Source organism: Mesoplodon densirostris, chromosome 2 (assembly GCF_025265405.1).
Source record: "Mesoplodon densirostris isolate mMesDen1 chromosome 2, mMesDen1 primary haplotype, whole genome shotgun sequence".
NCBI classification, from domain to species: Eukaryota; Metazoa; Chordata; class Mammalia; order Artiodactyla; family Ziphiidae; genus Mesoplodon; species Mesoplodon densirostris.
In genome coordinates, this window is record NC_082662.1 from 41,376,014 (window position 1) to 41,393,622 (window position 17,609).

General features: G+C 38.0%; 1 protein-coding gene across 3 annotated transcripts in view; it reads right to left on the minus strand.

Moving 5' to 3' along the window:
* SPATA6 (spermatogenesis associated 6) overlaps window positions 1-17,609 on the minus strand; it is a 150,198-nt gene that overhangs the window by 113,842 nt on the left and 18,747 nt on the right. For 2 of the 3 annotated variants that reach the window (XM_060089776.1, XM_060089775.1), the window contains exons 2-3: window positions 11,419-11,556; window positions 10,213-10,261 (exon numbers count right to left, since the gene is read on the minus strand). In XM_060089776.1, the coding sequence (XP_059945759.1) occupies window positions 10,213-10,261; window positions 11,419-11,556 (187 nt within the window). Of the gene's footprint in view, window positions 1-10,212; window positions 10,262-11,418; window positions 11,557-17,609 lie in introns of those variants that run through there. The other variant, XM_060089777.1, reaches the window with a different exon arrangement.

The following is a 17,609-nucleotide window of genomic DNA, read 5'->3' on the forward strand; positions in this document are numbered from 1 at the left end:
GCAAATAATCACAACAGATAGTATCTTAAAAGAAATAAAAGAACAAAAAGTTTTTTAATCAAAAAGAAACAAAAAGATTTTAAAATACGAGTAAAAATAACAAATACTAAACATGCAAAAAATATCCAACATAGACCCTGATGAAAAACACTAAGGCAAAGAAAGAAAATAAATATTAAATGGTATATATAGTTCATGAAACTTTACAGAAATGAAAAAAGATTACAAACTACAAATGAAGAAGAATGCACTGTACCTAAGAGTACCAAGCCATAAAAAGCATCTTTTCTAGTAACATTACTAGACTTTAAAAATAAATTAAAAAGTTTTAGGCCTCTAGGCAAAAAAACAAAAATGATTCATAAGTGAAAGAACACTAAACTGTGAGAAAATAATGTAAATACCTGAGGGAGAATTGGGGTTAAGCAAAAACAAAAAAACTAAAACTATAAAACTAAGCAAAGGAAAGTAATTTTTAGTTCAAGTGAAAACAAAATCCTTGCAGAAAAAGTATGATAGTATATATACCACATGGTTCAGCTATAATACTTTTTACATGATCTTAACAAGATAATCTAAAATTATGCTATAACTGTATTAAGAGAAGAGAAAGACAGAAAATAGGCATGTATATATTTTGAGAGCAAAGAGAGAACACATGAAAAGTGTTTAAATCCTCATTTTCCATAAGGGAAAGTAGAAATAATGTCCAATATTTAAAGATCAAACGTTTCGAATGCAGTATAAGCATGTTGGAGACACGGAGGTGAATACAAAGAAAAACAATTTAAAAAAAAAAGAAAAGCAGTCCTTAGGGGAGTAGGAAATGATGGAGGATAGGGATGTTACAGGACTGCTGGTTGCAATCAGCTCTGTAGACTATATGTAACTCTGCTATGAAGAAAAATAAAATAATTCTATAACCAATTAAAAATATAATTTCAATATAAGTAAAAACCAGACTTAAGACATTAATATTTACATATATGCATATATATGTATGTATATACCTTGTCTGAGAGCAAGTCCTACAGAATAATAAAATTAATTGCCTGGTAGTTCTCTGGGTGAAAAGTTCTAACACCATGTGCACAATGTGCTTATCCTTTCCAATCTGAAGAACTTGCCTTGCTTTGACACTGCAAATTCAGTACTTGTAAATTGGATAGAAGAAAAAGGTCCACTTTCTTTTCAAATAAATAAAAAAATATTAAAAACAAAAACCATTTCATAAAGGAAAGTAAAAGGCTAATAATAAAGCCAAAGAAGGAAATAGCCCTTTTATAAGGGATATAAGCAAAACAAAAGTACCCCACACTAGCCAGAATCATTCTGGAAGGGGCCAAACACAAGCAGAATATAGCCAATAAAACGTCCATCAAAATATTACATGGGTGTTTAGTATTGCCAGGTATTATTTCTGTGAACAAATTACAGTGAAGAAAGAAAAATAAACACAGCTGTTAACAAAATATATTTCCAAATATAGTTGTTAATTCCAGTAAGTTTGCTAAAGGTATCAGTGGTCTCAGAAGTATCAGTGATTTCAAGAAGAGTATAAAGTTTAAAAACAAAGGGTTTAAGTAGAAAACAAATTTAAGATTTGTGTCAATATACTATATACGTTCTGAATCTACCATTGACACAATGAATCACTGCCACACAAAGTGAAGTAATGAAATAAGCAATACAGGTAGAATTGTTATTGAAACTCCTCAACTGTAAAGAAGTGGCCTGAAAAGTAATTGCTTGGGTTTAATTAGTTTATATTTTATCACAAGAACATAGATTAACTTCTAAAGAGAAAACTATTTCCTAATTTCTATAAAGAATTTCTATTCTTTTATATTTAAAAAATATATATTTTGGCAAAAATACTTCAAGAAGAAAGGACCTTAATTTATTAATGGAAAAGTTTTTAGAGAACTAATGTGCCTGGAAACCAAATAGTAGGTTCATGTAAATTACATCTCCTGGAACATATAGTATAATTAATCCCATTTTACAGTTGTTCTTTCTTATAACTAAATAATGACAATTTCCCTCCTTCTTCTGTAAAAATTGTCATTTTCACATGTACTTTCAACCCAAATTACAAAGTAAATGTACTCCAGTACTCCAGAAATCTTAGTCACATGGAGCAAATCAAAAGCTACCATAAACACCTTGAGAGAGAGTGCCAGAATGCCATTAGCACTCTGTACCAGCAAGAGTAATTGCTATAACAATTTTCAATAAATGCCTATTTACCTGCCCTAACTGCAAGGGCGAACTTCTGGGAATGCATCTGCCATCATGGATTTAAAATATGAATCCTGAGTCCTACAAGCTCTCCTGACCATTGAGGCAGGGACTCTCTCATTCATAGACACTGAAGGATTTATTCTCAGCCTTCAAATCTTCACCTGAAAGCATTTTGAATACCCCAGACACCAGGTAAGCACTAATTTCCAGAAGCTGAAAAGCAGAGGCTATAATGAAACTGCTATATTTCCCTACAGGCGAGAGAAAACAATAGGGACAGCTAGTAATCTACTGCAATATAAATAAAGATTGCATCTTCTCTTTATCCAAACTAGAATGAAGCCAGAGCAGTTATTATTATATTACAAATTTTCAAATACAAAATACATTTCCTAGTCAAAGGATTATATACTACAAACAGGTATCTCTCAGTAGGACAGTTCCAACACTCATGAAAACAGTAATGAGAGGCAGTTCTACGATGCATTTATGATATTTTATTTAACTCCTTGAACATCAAATACCTAGTATGTGCCAAGTATTGTCATATGCACACAGCAGGTACAAAAAAGGAAAAGTCAATGCTCTTATGAAATTATCATTCTAATGAGAGAGAAATTTTAAAAAATAAATAATAGGGCTTCCCTGGTGGCGCAGTGGTTGAGAGTCCGCCTGCCGATGCAGGGGACGCAGGTTCGTGCCCCGGTCTGGGAGGATACCACATGCCGCGGAGCGGCTGGGCCCGTGAGCCATGGCCGCTGGGCCTGCGCGTCCGGAGCCTGTGCTCCGCAGCGGGAGAGGCCGCAGTGGTGAGAGGCCCGCGTACCGCAAAAAATAAATAAATAAATAAATAAATAAATAAATAAATAAATAAATAAATAAAATATCAGTGCTAGGAAGAAAAACAGGAGGACCATTCATCCATATTTGCCCTGAGCAGTACCCTTTTCACAGCTGTTGTCTTGGGGGAAATACTAAAAAAACACTCTTTTACTCTCAGAGTATTCTGATGTAGAAGATATAATAACCTTAAAGATAATGGGATAGAGATTGAGATATTGACCAAAAGGGTGAGCTATTTTTAAATACTTTGGTGAGAAAAGATCTCTCATTATAATGATAAATTTGAGGAGTGACCTGGAGAGAAGTGAGGGAGCAGGCAAATCCATATCTGTGGGAGGAGCTTTTCAGGCAGTGTATCTGTGGCAGTATGTAGCTGACCCCTGAACAATGCAGAAGCTAGGGGTGACCATCCTCCTGCAGTTGAAATCCGCATATAGATTATAGTCGTCCCTCCATATCAGTTCCTCCATATAAATGGTTCCTCCATATCTGCAGTTCCTCCGAATCTGCAGTTCAGCATCCACGGGTTCAACCAACCACAGATCGTGTGCTGTAGTATTTACTATTGAAAAAACTCCATGTATAAGTGGATCTGCACAGCTCAAACCCACGTTGTTCAAGGGTCGAGTGTACTGTGTACGTGTGACAGAGTATGTTTGTGTGTGTGTGTGTGTGTGTGTGTGTCTGTAGAAGAAAATCTACAAAGCTTCAGTGAGAAAGGATGAAACTCCAGTTTCAATAGGGTAGTCTATAAAGTAGAAAACTTTTCATTCTCTTTCTTGCCTAAAAATGGTTCCCAGGAAATGGCTTTAGTCATAATTAATTTTAGTCTGGTAGATTCCAGGATTAAAACCATTTCCCTAAAGAGAATGCCTTCTCTATGAATGTAAAATAGCCCTATCTGGCTTTTAATGTCATTGGCCCTTAATATCACTTTATATTTATATATCATAAATATATATTTCCCCAGAAGCTTGGTGATTCTAGGGTGCAGATATGGTATGAATGGAACTTGGCAGTTCCCCAATAATAAGAGTAATAATAATAACACACCACCAATAAAAATAAACAAGGGACATTTTAAGTGTTTACTGTGTGCCAAGGACTGTTCTAAGCATTTTATCTGAGGTTATTCAAGTATCTGACCATTTATCAGACTGCCCAATTAAGGGGGTCCTTGAATCTCCTTGAGCATTTGTACCATCTACCAAAGAAAAAATAGATCCTTACCTCGCAACATACACAAAAATTAACTCAAAGTGGACCATTGGCCTAAATGTAAGAGATAAAACTATAAAATTTGTGGAAGAAAAGAGAAAATTTTTGTGACCTTGGGTAAGGCAAAGACTTTGTCAAAAATATGATACATAAAAGAAAAAAACTAATAACCTGTACTTTATAACTTTTGTTCTTCAGAACACCCCATTCAGAGAATGAAAAAAATAAGCCACAGACTGGGAGAAAATATTTACTAATCATATATCTCATAAAGAACTTATATTTAGAATATTAAAAAAAAAAAACTTGTAACTCAGTAAGAAGACAAACTACCCAGTTCAAAAATGGGCAAAATATTTGCACAAGCATTTTATAAGAAAAAGCTACCTGAATAGCTCATCTGCACTTGGAAAGATGCTCAACATTATTAGTCAGTATTAAAATGCAAATTAAAAATACATTGAGATACCACTACACATCTATATATTCCAAAAAGACTAAAAAATATCAAGTCTTGGGGGGTGATATGGAAAATCTTCATACATTGCTGGTGGTAATGTAAAATGGTACAGTAACTTTAGAAAACAGGCTGACAGCTTCTTAAAAAGTTAAACATATACTTAGGATACAACCCAGCATGTATCCATATACTCATAGCAACATTGCTCATAATAGCCAAAAACTTGAAACAATCCAAATGTTTATCAAATGGTGAATGGAAGGGGAAAAAATTTCCATACAAGATGAATATTATTCATAAATAAAAAGGAATGAACTACTAATATGTAGAACAACATGGATAAACCTCAAAAACATTATTCCAAGTAAAAGAAGCCAGGCACAAAGGACTAAATGTTATAAGAATCCATTTATATAAAATTTCTAGAAAAGAAAAATATACAAAGATAGAAAATAGATCAGTGGTTGTGGGGACTGGAAGTGGGCATAGAGATTGAGTACAAGCAGGCGTCAGAATTTTTGGGGTGATGGAAACATGCTAAATTGGATTGTGATGACGGCTCACAACTATATACATTTTCTAGAAATCACTTAACTACAGTTACAGTGGGTAATTTTGTGATATGTAAGTTATACCTCACTAAAGCTATTAACGTAAGGAAAGGAAAGATGACACTACCTTTCCTACAAGAACAGTATTTCAGGGTCATCACATTGCTGATAAGGAAAATATCTTTTACAGAAGAATTCCAGGTAACACATATAGAAAAAATTAACAGTATTAGAAAAATCACATTTGGTAACCCCTAATGAAAAGATGGGTCTCAAGGAATGCTGAAGCTGTTTGATGAAAGGCAGTAGGGGAGGTTAATCATGGAGGAATCAGGCTGATGCTGCCTGGAGGCAAAAGATAAATCTTAATATCACTAAACTTAAGAAAATCAGACATTATATGCCACTTGATATGATGCAATAATAAGTACAGCTGTGCGGCGGCGGCGGCGGCGGCGGTGGCAGCGGCGGCGGCCTGGGCCCGGGCGCGGCGGCGGCGGCGGCGGCGGCGGCGGCGGCGGGGCCTGGAGCCGGATCTAAGATGGCAGGAACGGCGGCGGCGGCGGCGGCGGGGCCGGGCGTGGGCGGCCCGGGGGTGGCCGGCCCGGGTGTCACGGGGCCCTGCGGGGCCGTGTCCGTGTTCCCCGGCGCCCGCCTCCTCACTATCGGCGACGCAAACGGCGAGGTCCAGCGGCACGCGGAGCAGCAGGCTCTGCGCCTCGAGGTGCGCGCCGGCCCGGACGCGGCGGGCATCGCCCTCTACAGCCATGAAGACGTCTGTGTGTTCAAGTGCTCGGTGTCCCGGGAGACGGAGTGCAGCCGTGTGGGCAAGCAGTCCTTCATCATCACCCTGGGCTGCAACAGCGTCCTCATCCAGTTCGCCACGCCCAGCGGTACGTCTCCCTTCTGTCCCAGCAGCACACGGAGCGCCCAGAGCCAGGGGGCTTAGGCTCTCAGCCGTGGCGGGCGGGGGGCCTAGAGCCCGGGTAAATCATAGCCCATTCATCTGACCCAGCGAATGCCCCACCAACATCAGAAATATTCCCAAATAGAAATATGTCCACGGTAAGAGTACGTGCTCGCTGCCTGGACACTCTGCCCCAGACCTCGCCGGCTCCTTTGGGTCCTTCTGGGCTCTGCTTATATGTCCCCTCCTCTGAGAGGCCTGTCCTGACCTGCCCACACCCCAGGCCTCTTGGAGGAGCCGGTCAGATGGGGGTCAGGGGCCCAGCCCTCCCGCAGCAGTGGATGGGGGTGAGACAAGGTCCTGAGGTTGGCAAAGGCTTTGTTCCGAGTGCAGAGGACTCTGGAGGGTTCTAAGTAGACCCATCTGGGGGACACACGAGCAGGGACGGCGGAGCCCCAGGCGAGTGCTGCTGGTGACGCTGGGTGGGGGTCAGCAGTGGAGGTGGTGAGCCGCCCTGGGCTGGAGACCCCTCGAAGGGTCCAGCAACCGGGCTTGGTCCCTGCAGAGCCGAAGTCAGTGGGCCTGGTGGTCGGCACAGGGGCTGGGGCAGGAGAGCCCAGGATGGAGAGACCGCCTGCCCACGGCTGCCCCCAGCTTCCCCAGAGCCCTCTTACTTGCCTCAGTGCCCCCGATAGAGAGAGGAGGCTCCCCCAACCCAGACCCTCAGGACTACCCCCCATCAAGTGGCCTGGCTTCAGAGCTGAGAGAAGGCCGGGCTGGGAGAAAGCAGCCAGGTGGCTGACCACCTCCCGCCAGAAGCTCCACATTCCGTTTCCTTCTTTATCCAAAATCAATCCCAATTCAATGTTTAAAAAAATAAGTTACAGAAACACCACCAGGGTTATCATTAAGAGTTGATGTTTTAGATCCGCCTAGTCTTTTTCTGCTTCATGGATAGTTATATTCTGATTTTTTTCCTTTCAGTCCTATCAGTTTCTTAAATTGTGGTCAAGTACACATAGCAACAATTCTGCCATGTTAATAACCCTTTTTGAGTGTACATTTCAGTAGTATTAAGTATATTCATTGTGCACATTGTGCAACCATCACCACCATCCAGCTCCAGAACTGTTTTATCTTCCCAAACTGTATATTTTTAAGATATTGTCTTTTAGGTGGGTATTTTTTTTAAATTTATTTTTGGCTGCATTGGGTCTTCATTGCTTCACGTGGGCTTTCTCTAGTTGTGGTGACCGGGGGCTGCTCTTCGTTGAGGTGCGCGGGCTTCTCAATGCGGTGGTTTCTCTTGTTGCAGAGCACGGGCTCTAGGTGTGAGGGCTCAGTAGTTGTGGCGTGCAGGCTCAGTAGTTGTGGCGCATGGGCTTAGTCGCTCCACGGCACGTGGGATCTCCTGGATCAGGGATCGAACCTGTGTCCCCTGCGTTGCAGGTGGATTCTTAACTACTGCGCCACCAGGGAAGTCCTGTCTTTTAGTTAATTGTGTTAAAATACGCCTAACATAAAATTTACCATCAACCATTTTCAAGTGTCCAGGTTCCAGAGGTATTAAAGCACATTCATGTTGTTTTGCAACCATCTCCACCATCACCCATTTTCATCTTCCTAAACTGAAACTCTGTTCCCATTAAACACTAACTCCCCCTCCCCCACCCCCTCCCCTCCAGCCCCTGGCCCCCACCGTCCTATCTGTCTTCATGATTTTGTTTTGCTTCTTTTTCTTGATGCAATTTAGTGGTCTGTGTTAATAAACATAGTTCATTTGCCACGTAAAAAAATAATAATAATAATAAGTACAGAGCACGAATTATGAAGGATTCTTGCCAAAAAAACAAAATAAGCCTGAATCGAACCAAACCTTTAGGTCTAATTTTCAGTTTACATAATATAAGTGATGAATAAGCTAAACAACACTTTAAGGAAGCAGTAGCCAAATCCAAACTGTAGGACATTCTAAAGGACCTGATTTTTCTAACAAATTCACAGCATTAGAAAAAAAAAAAGTGAGGGACACTACTACAGAAAAAAATAAACTTAAGAGCTAAACAGCCATATACATATGTGAACCACACCTTGATGGGATCCTGATTTTTAACAAACCAACTGTATAAAGACATTTTGGTGGCAATTGGAGAAACCTGCATAATGACTAAGTATTCGATGTTATTAAGGAATTATTATTAATTTTGTTAGGTATGATACCAATATAGTGGTTATATTTTTTTCAGAAAAGCCTTTATCAATTAGAGGTCATGCCAGAATATTTGCAGTGAAGTAATGTATGTATAGAATTTGCTTTTAAATATTCCAACATTTTTTTAAGTGGCAGGGTAAACATATAATACAGTGGGCAAAATGTCAAAAACTGTTGAAGCTGACAGGTATATGAGACTTCATCATTCCATCTTTTCCACTTTTAGTATAGCTTTAATTTTTCATATTAATAAGGTTAGGGGACAACAAAAAACTGCAAAGCTGAGAGGAAAATAAAAGTAAAAGAAAAGGGGCCCAAAGCTTACAAGAGAGATCAGAATAAAGACTGCTGTGGAAGTCATCAGAAGATAGGTAAAACATGAAGCCAAGTCTTTGGAGAATATCATATAAGGAGAGAGTATAAACTAAGTAAAAAGAGATCAGAGAAGTGAAGCCAGAGGATTTGAGAAAGATACCAAAAATTGGAATGTCAGAGTAGAAACTAAGTAAAAAGAGATCAGAGAAGTGAAGCCAGAGGAATTTGAGAAAGATACCAAAAAGCGGAATGTCAGTGATGAAGGAGGAAACCTAAGAGAAAAACTGAATCAGGGAAATCAAGACAAGAAAGATTGCAAATAATAATAACCACCAAGTACTCTTAGAGACTCTGAATTTCAAATAAAATAGGAAAAATTATCTTTTTTAACAAAAGAATTTCAGAATGATAAGGGAAATAATTATCTTCATATTTTCTAAGATACACAATTTCCCAGATACTGAACAAGATGTTCAAGAAAATTAAAAGTCATTACGCACTGGCACCAAGTTGCCACCTCACTGGTCTGCCATAGTGGAAGACAGAATACCAAGTGCAAGAACAGCTACAAAAAAAAATACGATATTGACATTAGCCATAAAGAGTTCTTTAAACTATTAACTCCCTGATGGTAAAACAATGAGCCAGCCCTATTTCTACCCATATGCCCAGATTCTAGCATGGTTCCAGGCTGCATGTTCCTATATTGCTAGAGTCCCAACGGGGTGCAAAAGGTATGGAAGGGACAGTTGACATTGATGATGCTCAATATTGTTGGCGTTTTGAGCCACAATTATATATTAGACCAATATGGTAATCCCTAATCCCTTTCAGATTACAAGGATAAATAACAGAGCTTTTCATTTCATACTCAGAGCTCAAATAACGTATTCCCAAACGTATACCTTTGCATTGCTGCTCTCACAAAAAACTGGATCTTTTTATAGTTGATCCCTAGTACTTTGAAGAATTTACTGTTAACCAAAGCCTTGAATACGTCACTTTCAAATAATTTATTAACATATTGTATATAATACAAAATGCAAAAGCATATATATTTTAAGCTACTATTACTTCAGTCTTCTATTATTTACTCTCTTGATTTGCAACACAGTGAGGTTAAAGACATATTTTTGTTTGCAGGGCAAAGTCCCACCTAACATGAATCTCGGTTCTTACATCATTAACAGCCCATATCATTTTAATCAATAAATAGTTCAGATAAGTCTTTTTGTTATTCACAGATCAAACACAGAAAAAGGAAAAATTCCCCATCTCTCTGCAGCACACGTATTTTTTATTATTTCCAGGTATATTCCAAAATTCTAAAAAGCGTAAAAAACTTCTCACCTCAAGATTTTTGAAGTTCTTGTTTGACCCTTTTTGACTTTTATCTAACTCAGGATTAAAGAGCATGATTCTAAAATCTCTTAGAATCAGAAATTAAAAGTTGAAAACTTACATTCAAGCTGTGCAACCACATCTCCAGGGTCTACTGCTTCAGGGAACACCTAGAGTGAGAGAAGGCAGAGGGAAGCAGGATAGAGAAGAGAACGTAAAAGGAAGACATACATGAAATAGTTTTTGTGTTTTCCTTCTCATTCCCAAAATATTCCTTTCCCAACCAAAGAAACTTCTGACATTATTGAGAACTGTCACTTCCTCTCTGCTTCCCAGGATCACTATACAAGATTTTACCAACCAACAAAAATTACAGCTGGCTCTGCCTCCCTCTCCAATTTGATCTGCTAGCAGTCCTCCCTTTGTTACCATGGTCATACTTGCCTTCTTGGTGTTCCTCCAGCTCATCAAGCTTATTCCCAACAAGACACCTTTATATTTTCTGTTCCTCTGCTTAGAATGCTTTTACCCTAGACCTTCAAATAACTGATACTGTCTCATCATTCAGGCTCGGTTTCAATGTCATTGCCTTCTCTGACCACCCTTTAAAATAAACAATCCCCCTAATCCTTCTGTTCCCTTACCCTCCCTTTATTCTCTTCATGACACTTACTATTTACTTGATTATTGTCTGTTTCACCTATTACAATGAAAGCTCTAAGAGGGGAGCATGTTTGTTTTTTTTTACCCAGTGCCTAGAACAGTGCATGGAACAGAGCAGGTACTCAGTAACTAACTGTGGAGAAGAGGAAGGAGAAAAAGGAAGGAAGGAGGGAAGGAGGAAAGGAAGAAAGGAGGGAAGGAAGGAAGGAAAGAGGGAAGTAGACAAGGAGAGAAGGAAAGAAAAAAGTGAGAAATACAATTGGTAATAATTACCCAAAAGCACCAGATTCAGGGGGAAAAAAGAAAAGAGACTTATAGAAAGAAGCACCACATGACAGCCATAAGCAAAATATGACCTATTCTTACCTATTAATATCTCCCCCATCTCTTTTATGAAAATGATTACTTAGAATTCAAGGTGCTATATTTTATATAAAGACCACTAAGACAATTTTAGAAGTAAACTGATCCATCACGAAAAAGAGGCAACTGATTCAATGTATAATATAATGCATATTTATTTTCAAGCTTCCAGATTTAAGTTACAAATCTCCTTTTGAATTAAATCAAAGTGCATAGTCAACAATAGTAATATGTGTTATTCAAAATTGTGAACCACTTTGATTTTTTATTGGTTAACATTTGACTGGATATTTGAACTCACCTTTTCAAACACCATTCTGGCATTGAAGACCAGTGGAAAATTGGCTGGGACACATTGTGTCTTTCTGTATTGGCCAAACACACAGATGCTAAGATAGATGTCCTCCTTGTCTTTCAGCACCACTCCTGGGCAAGTTACCTGAAAGAAATTAGACAGATGAATGTGACTGCTTCATGAATTCCCTGAACTACTGTACTAAAATAACTTACCAAACATTACATAAAAACACTAGCCTGCTAAGCTAATAAAAATATGCACAAGTTTAAAAAAAAAAGAGATTCTAGTATTTACAGAGTTAAATGAAATGCCTTTATAACTTCCATCCCTCTGAGAAATCTATGACTTTCCACTTGGTTATTTGTGCTCTATGTACTGGCTCTTGGGACAGATACTAATAGTTTTAAACAGTAAGCCTCAGGCTCCCACTTTATGTAGAATGCTGACATAAACTTGTTCAGCATCATTTAATCACAAAGGATTAAGACTCAGCAGAAATAAAGCACAATACTAGAGGACAAAAAAAATACAAAAAAAGCACAAATCTGATCTGTATCACCCTAAGTCATAGCCCATACACACCCTCATCAAAAGAAATATGACAAACTTTCAAAGCAAGTGAACTGTAAGTTTCTAACCCAATGAAATATTTTTTAAATATAAAACTGCACTTAACTATTCTCAGGACTGACACAAAGTATAGGTATAGGGCCTCCCTGGTGGCGCAGTGATTAAGAGTCCGCCTGCCGATGCAGGGGATACGGGTTCGTGCCCCGGTCTGGGAGGATCCCATATGCCGCGGAGCGGCTGGGCCCGTGAGCCATGGCCGCTGGGCCTGCACGTCCGGAGCCTGTGCTCCGCAACGGGAGAGGCCACAACAGTGAGAGGCCCGCATACCGCAAAAAAAGAAAAAAAAAAAAAAAAAGTATAGGTATAAGATGTAGGGTTTCTAAAAAATACATAGCACAGTCTCTCCAGTTCCTGCCGTATTTCATTGTCAGTGATCAACCATACACTTAGTAGGCTATTGAAGATTCTCCAAGATTTGAATCCAACTTATCACATAGCAATATTACTTGACACCTCCTAAAAATACAATCAAAGTATATTTGTTATTGTTTTCTGAACACACACATTACTTTCTTGCCTCTCATTCTTCCATTATCTGGATTACTACTCATTTCTACTCCATGCCATCTCCTCCTCATCTACTTCTACCTCCCAAGGCTTACATTAACTGCCATCTCATACACAAAACTTCTCTTGATTCACCAACTATCACTATTCAATTCAATCTAATTCAAACATTTATTGTGAATTTATTATATTCAAGTAAATAGTTTTAAATTCTCACAGCATTTTATAGTTCTCTTAAGGCCCTAATTATTGTCTCTATGCATTTTAATGAAGTGGGTACACCTCACCTATTTTATTTGATTATAAATTCCCTGAGAACAGAAATTCTAATTTCCTCATCAATGTATCCAAAAACACAGACTTCCCATATTAAGAAGCAGCTTAGAAATTATCTAGTACAGCTTCGAATTTTTTATATAGGGAAACAATAGAGCCCCACTAAAGTGAAGGTGATTTACTTACTTAAAGTCACACAATAAATGAGTCAATACAATACATTCAAAGTACTTAGAACAGTGCCTGACAGTGCATTAAATAAATACTAGTGGGCTTCCCTGGTGATGCAGAAGTTAAGAATCCACCTGCCAATGAAGGGGATACGGGTTTGGGCCCTGGTACAGGAAGATCCCACATGCCGCAGAGCAACTAAGCCCATGTGCCACAACTACTGAAGCCTGAACGCCTAGAGCCCGTGCTCTGCAACAAGAGAAACCACTGCAATGAGAAGCCCATGCACCGCAAAGAGGAGTAGGCCCCACTCGCCACAACTAGAGAAAGCCCACGCACAGCAACAAAGACCTAACGTAGCCAAAAATAAATAAATAAATTAAAATAAATGTATTGAAAAAATAAAATAAAAAAATAAATACTAGCTATAGTTATTATTAGAATGAAAACCACTATCATCTACCATCTTAATATAGACTATTGCACTGAATAAATGACTAAGACTTCATGTCCCTCTGTATACAGCAGTTAAGATTATTTTCTATGCTAGCTATTTTGACTCCATCTTCCCCTTATTCTATTTTCTACTTCTGTTCTAATAATTCATTATTGATTATTAAAATCAAGGCCCTCAGAAATCTCATTCTGTCCATCAGCTTCATTTTCTACTCTGCCTGCCTCATTTAAACCAAACCTGTTAGAGTCCCTCTAAGTCTGTGTTATGCCTACAGATGTGGCTGGTCCAAATTGAGATGGACAGTTAATGTAAAATACAAGATTTTGAAGATTTCTGAAGACTTGTTCAAAAATATTTTAAAGAATATTTACAAAAAAAGTGTAAAAAAACTCATTAACAACTTTTATATTAATTACATGTTGAAAGGATAATACTTATAATATACTGACTTAAATAAAATTACTGTTAAAATTAATTTTATCACTTCTTTTAATTATTTAATGTAGCTAGGGGAAATTTTTAAATTATATCCTTGGCTCAAATTATACTTCTATTGGACAGCACAGCTCTAACTGTCCTCAATGGAAAATACTGAGTCTCTTTCCAATTTGTAGTATATTTAAGAAGACATGACATTTTTCCTTATCCACAGTTCTATAAATTCTGCCATTCTTTAAAGGAATACCATGGAAAGTTCCAAAAAGAAGGCATTAAAAGAGGGGTTAAAGAAAATCCGACGGAACAAATATAAAATAAATAGCACACTGGCTGGCTTAAACCAATCATATGGATAATTACATGAATGTAAATATCTTAAGTATTGTAACTAGAAGGCAGAAATTATTAGACTGGATAAAAGAGCAAAACACAATATGCTAGTCTGCAAAACCACAATTTTAAAGATTACGACATACATAGAAAAAGTATTTTCATAATAGTAGAGTAAATATCTCCAAAATCAGCCCCTCCACAGAGAAGCTGAATAGACATTTTTCCAAAGAAGATATACAGATGGCCAACAGGCACATGAAAAGATGTCCAACATCACTAATTGTCAGGAAAATGCAAATCAAGACGACAAGGAGATACCACCTCATGCTCGACAGAATGGTTATTACCAAAAAGACAAGAAACAACAAGTATTGGTGAAGATATGGAAAAAAGGGAACTCTCACACACTGTTGGTGGGAATGTCAACTGGTGCAGTCATTATGGAAAACAGTATATCGGAGGTTCCTCAAAGAACTAAAATAGAACCACTTATAGGATCCAGCAATTCCACTCCTGGGTATTTATCTGAAAAAAAAGAAAATACTAATTTGAAAAGGTATATGGGGACTTCCCTGATGGCGCAGTGATTAAGAATCCTCCTGCCAATGCGGGGACACGGGTTCAAGCCCTGGTCCAGGAAGTTCCCACATGCCATGGAGCAACTAAGCCCGTGCGCCACAACTACTGAGCCTGTGCTCTGGAGCCTGCGAGCCACAACTACTGAGCCCACATGCCACAACTACTGAAGCCTGAGCACCTAGAGCCCGTGCTCCACAACAAGAAAAGCCACTGCAATGAGAAGCCTGTGCACCACAACAAAGAGTATCCTCCCCCGTCATAACTAGAGAAAGCCCATGCACAGCAACAAAGACCCAACGCAGCCACAAATAAATATAAATTAAAAATAAATAAATAAATAAATAAATAAATATTTTAAAAAAGAAAAGATATATGTACCATGTTCATTGCAGCACTATTTACAATAGCAAGATATGAAAGCAACCTAAATATCCATCAATAGATGAATGCATAAAGAAGGTGATACACACAAACACATCTCCCCACACATACACATAGGGATATTACTCAGCCATAAAAAAGAATACAATATTGCCATTTGCAACAACATGGATGCACCTAGAAGGTATTATGCTAAGTGAAATAAGTCAGATACAGAAGGAAAAATACCATAAAAAAAACAAATGAACAAAACACAGACACATAGATACAGAAATAAACTGCTGGTTGCCAGAGGGGAGGCGGTTGGGGGGGGGACAGACAAAGTGGGTGAAGGGGATTAAGAGGTACAAACTTCCAGCTATTAAGTAAATAAGTAATGGAATTAATGTACAGCATAGGGAATATAGTCAATAATATTATAATAACTCCATACGGTGACAGACGGTAACTAGACTTATCCTGGTGATCATTTCATAATGTATAAAAATATTGAATCACTATGTTATACACCAGAAACTAATATAATATTGTATGTCAATTATAATTAAAAAATTATTGTAGCAAATGGTGAATATTTACTATGAGCCCTAAATTAGACACTATTGTATAAACGCTAAATTTATTGTGTGGGGGATTGTATTATAATTTATATAGGAGAATGTCCTTGTTCTTAGGAGACTTACCCTAAAATATTTAGTGGTAAAGTGTCTGAATGTAAGCAACTTCAAATGTTTCATCAATATATTTTTATGCCTATATCTCTACTTGTATCATAGAGAGAGATAAATAAATCATATGTGAAACAAACAAAAAATCAGCCCTCTGTAAAAGCAATGAGAACACCAACAAAAACTGTCAAAATCAACTTGTTAGAGGTCTAGAAATAAACCAGAAGTTTGCAACAATCTGAGGAGCATTTATTCAAGAAAAATAGCTGAATTTTGGTAAAAACAGTGATATTGTGGTGTTTTAACATACTTTATTCCCAATCTCCTCTACTCAGGTCTGCTATAGCCTTGACAACCAAGACCCTTACAATCATGGTAGCCATGAAAACTAGCAGCCCTACAGCCACTGTAGGAAATCAGGTATAAAGCTACCCAAAAGCCCTATGCCTAAGGAATTGTCAACCCCCATTCACAGGGCTTCTGTTTATTTGACTTGAATCAGAGCTTAGTCACAACAAACATCCTTTACCTGCAAGGCATTTGTCAGAAAAAAAAAAGCAACTATTGTTTAACATCATGGATGCCTGAGGCAGTGCCAGTTGGAGCAAACAATAAGTGACCAAAACACTTAAAAGGCAAAGCTGGAGAACTCTGTGTGTGTGTGTGTGTGTGTGTGTGTGTGTGTGTGTGTGTGTGTGTGTGTTGGGGGGCTGTCTTTGACAAGCTATGATACATTCTTGGCAATTCAGAAGGTCATGCACACATGCAGGGCTACAAGCATACCCAGAAATTACTTAAGGAAGTCCTAATCTCTCACCTCTGGTTGATCTTGAGGCTTTGAAAATGTTGGAAGTGAAGACTAAGACAGAGTTGTACATTACCTGCAGGGCATAGAAAGTATGTCCCAACATACTCAGCAATAGACATACTCAGCAAAGACTGGGGGACTCACTGGTTCAAAACATTTAAGGAAATATAAGCCCTGTCATTAGAGGGCCATGAAGCTAACTGAGCAGAGACTTCAGTGGCCACACACAACAAAGAACATAGACTTTACAGAATATAGACATTGCCTCAGGAAAGTAAATAAACAAACAAAAAGCAACAACAACAGCAAGAAAACAATAAACTCTGGGAAATAGAGGAAATCTGATTTACACCATTCCATATTATATTATTTAAAATGTCCAGTTTTCAACAAAAATTATGACATTTAAAGAAACAAGGGTATGACCTGTACATGGAGGAAAAGGCAGTCAGCAGAAAATGTCCTTGAGGAAGCCCAGAAGTTGGGCTTACTAAACAAGAGCTTTAAATCATCTATTATAAATATGTACAAAGGACTAAAGGAAAACTTATCTAAAGATCTAAAGAAAAGTATGGCAATGTGGCAAAGACGTCTCATCAAATAAGTAATATCAATAGATAGACAGACATTATTTTAAAAAATAGAGATTTTAGAGTTGAAAAGTACAAAACAAATGAAAAATTCACTAGAGAAACTCAAGAGCAGATATAAGATAGCAGAAGAAAGAATAAATGAACCTGGAAATTTGTCAATTGAGATTATCCAGTCTGAGGTACAGAAAGAAAAAAGAAAAATGAATAGTCGCAGAGACTTGTAGGAAACCATCAAGCACAGCAACATAGATATAATGGGAGCCCTAAAGTAGAGGAGAAACAGCCAGAAACAATGTTTGCAGAAATAATGGATGAAAACTTCTGAAATTTAAAGGAAAACAATCTATACATCC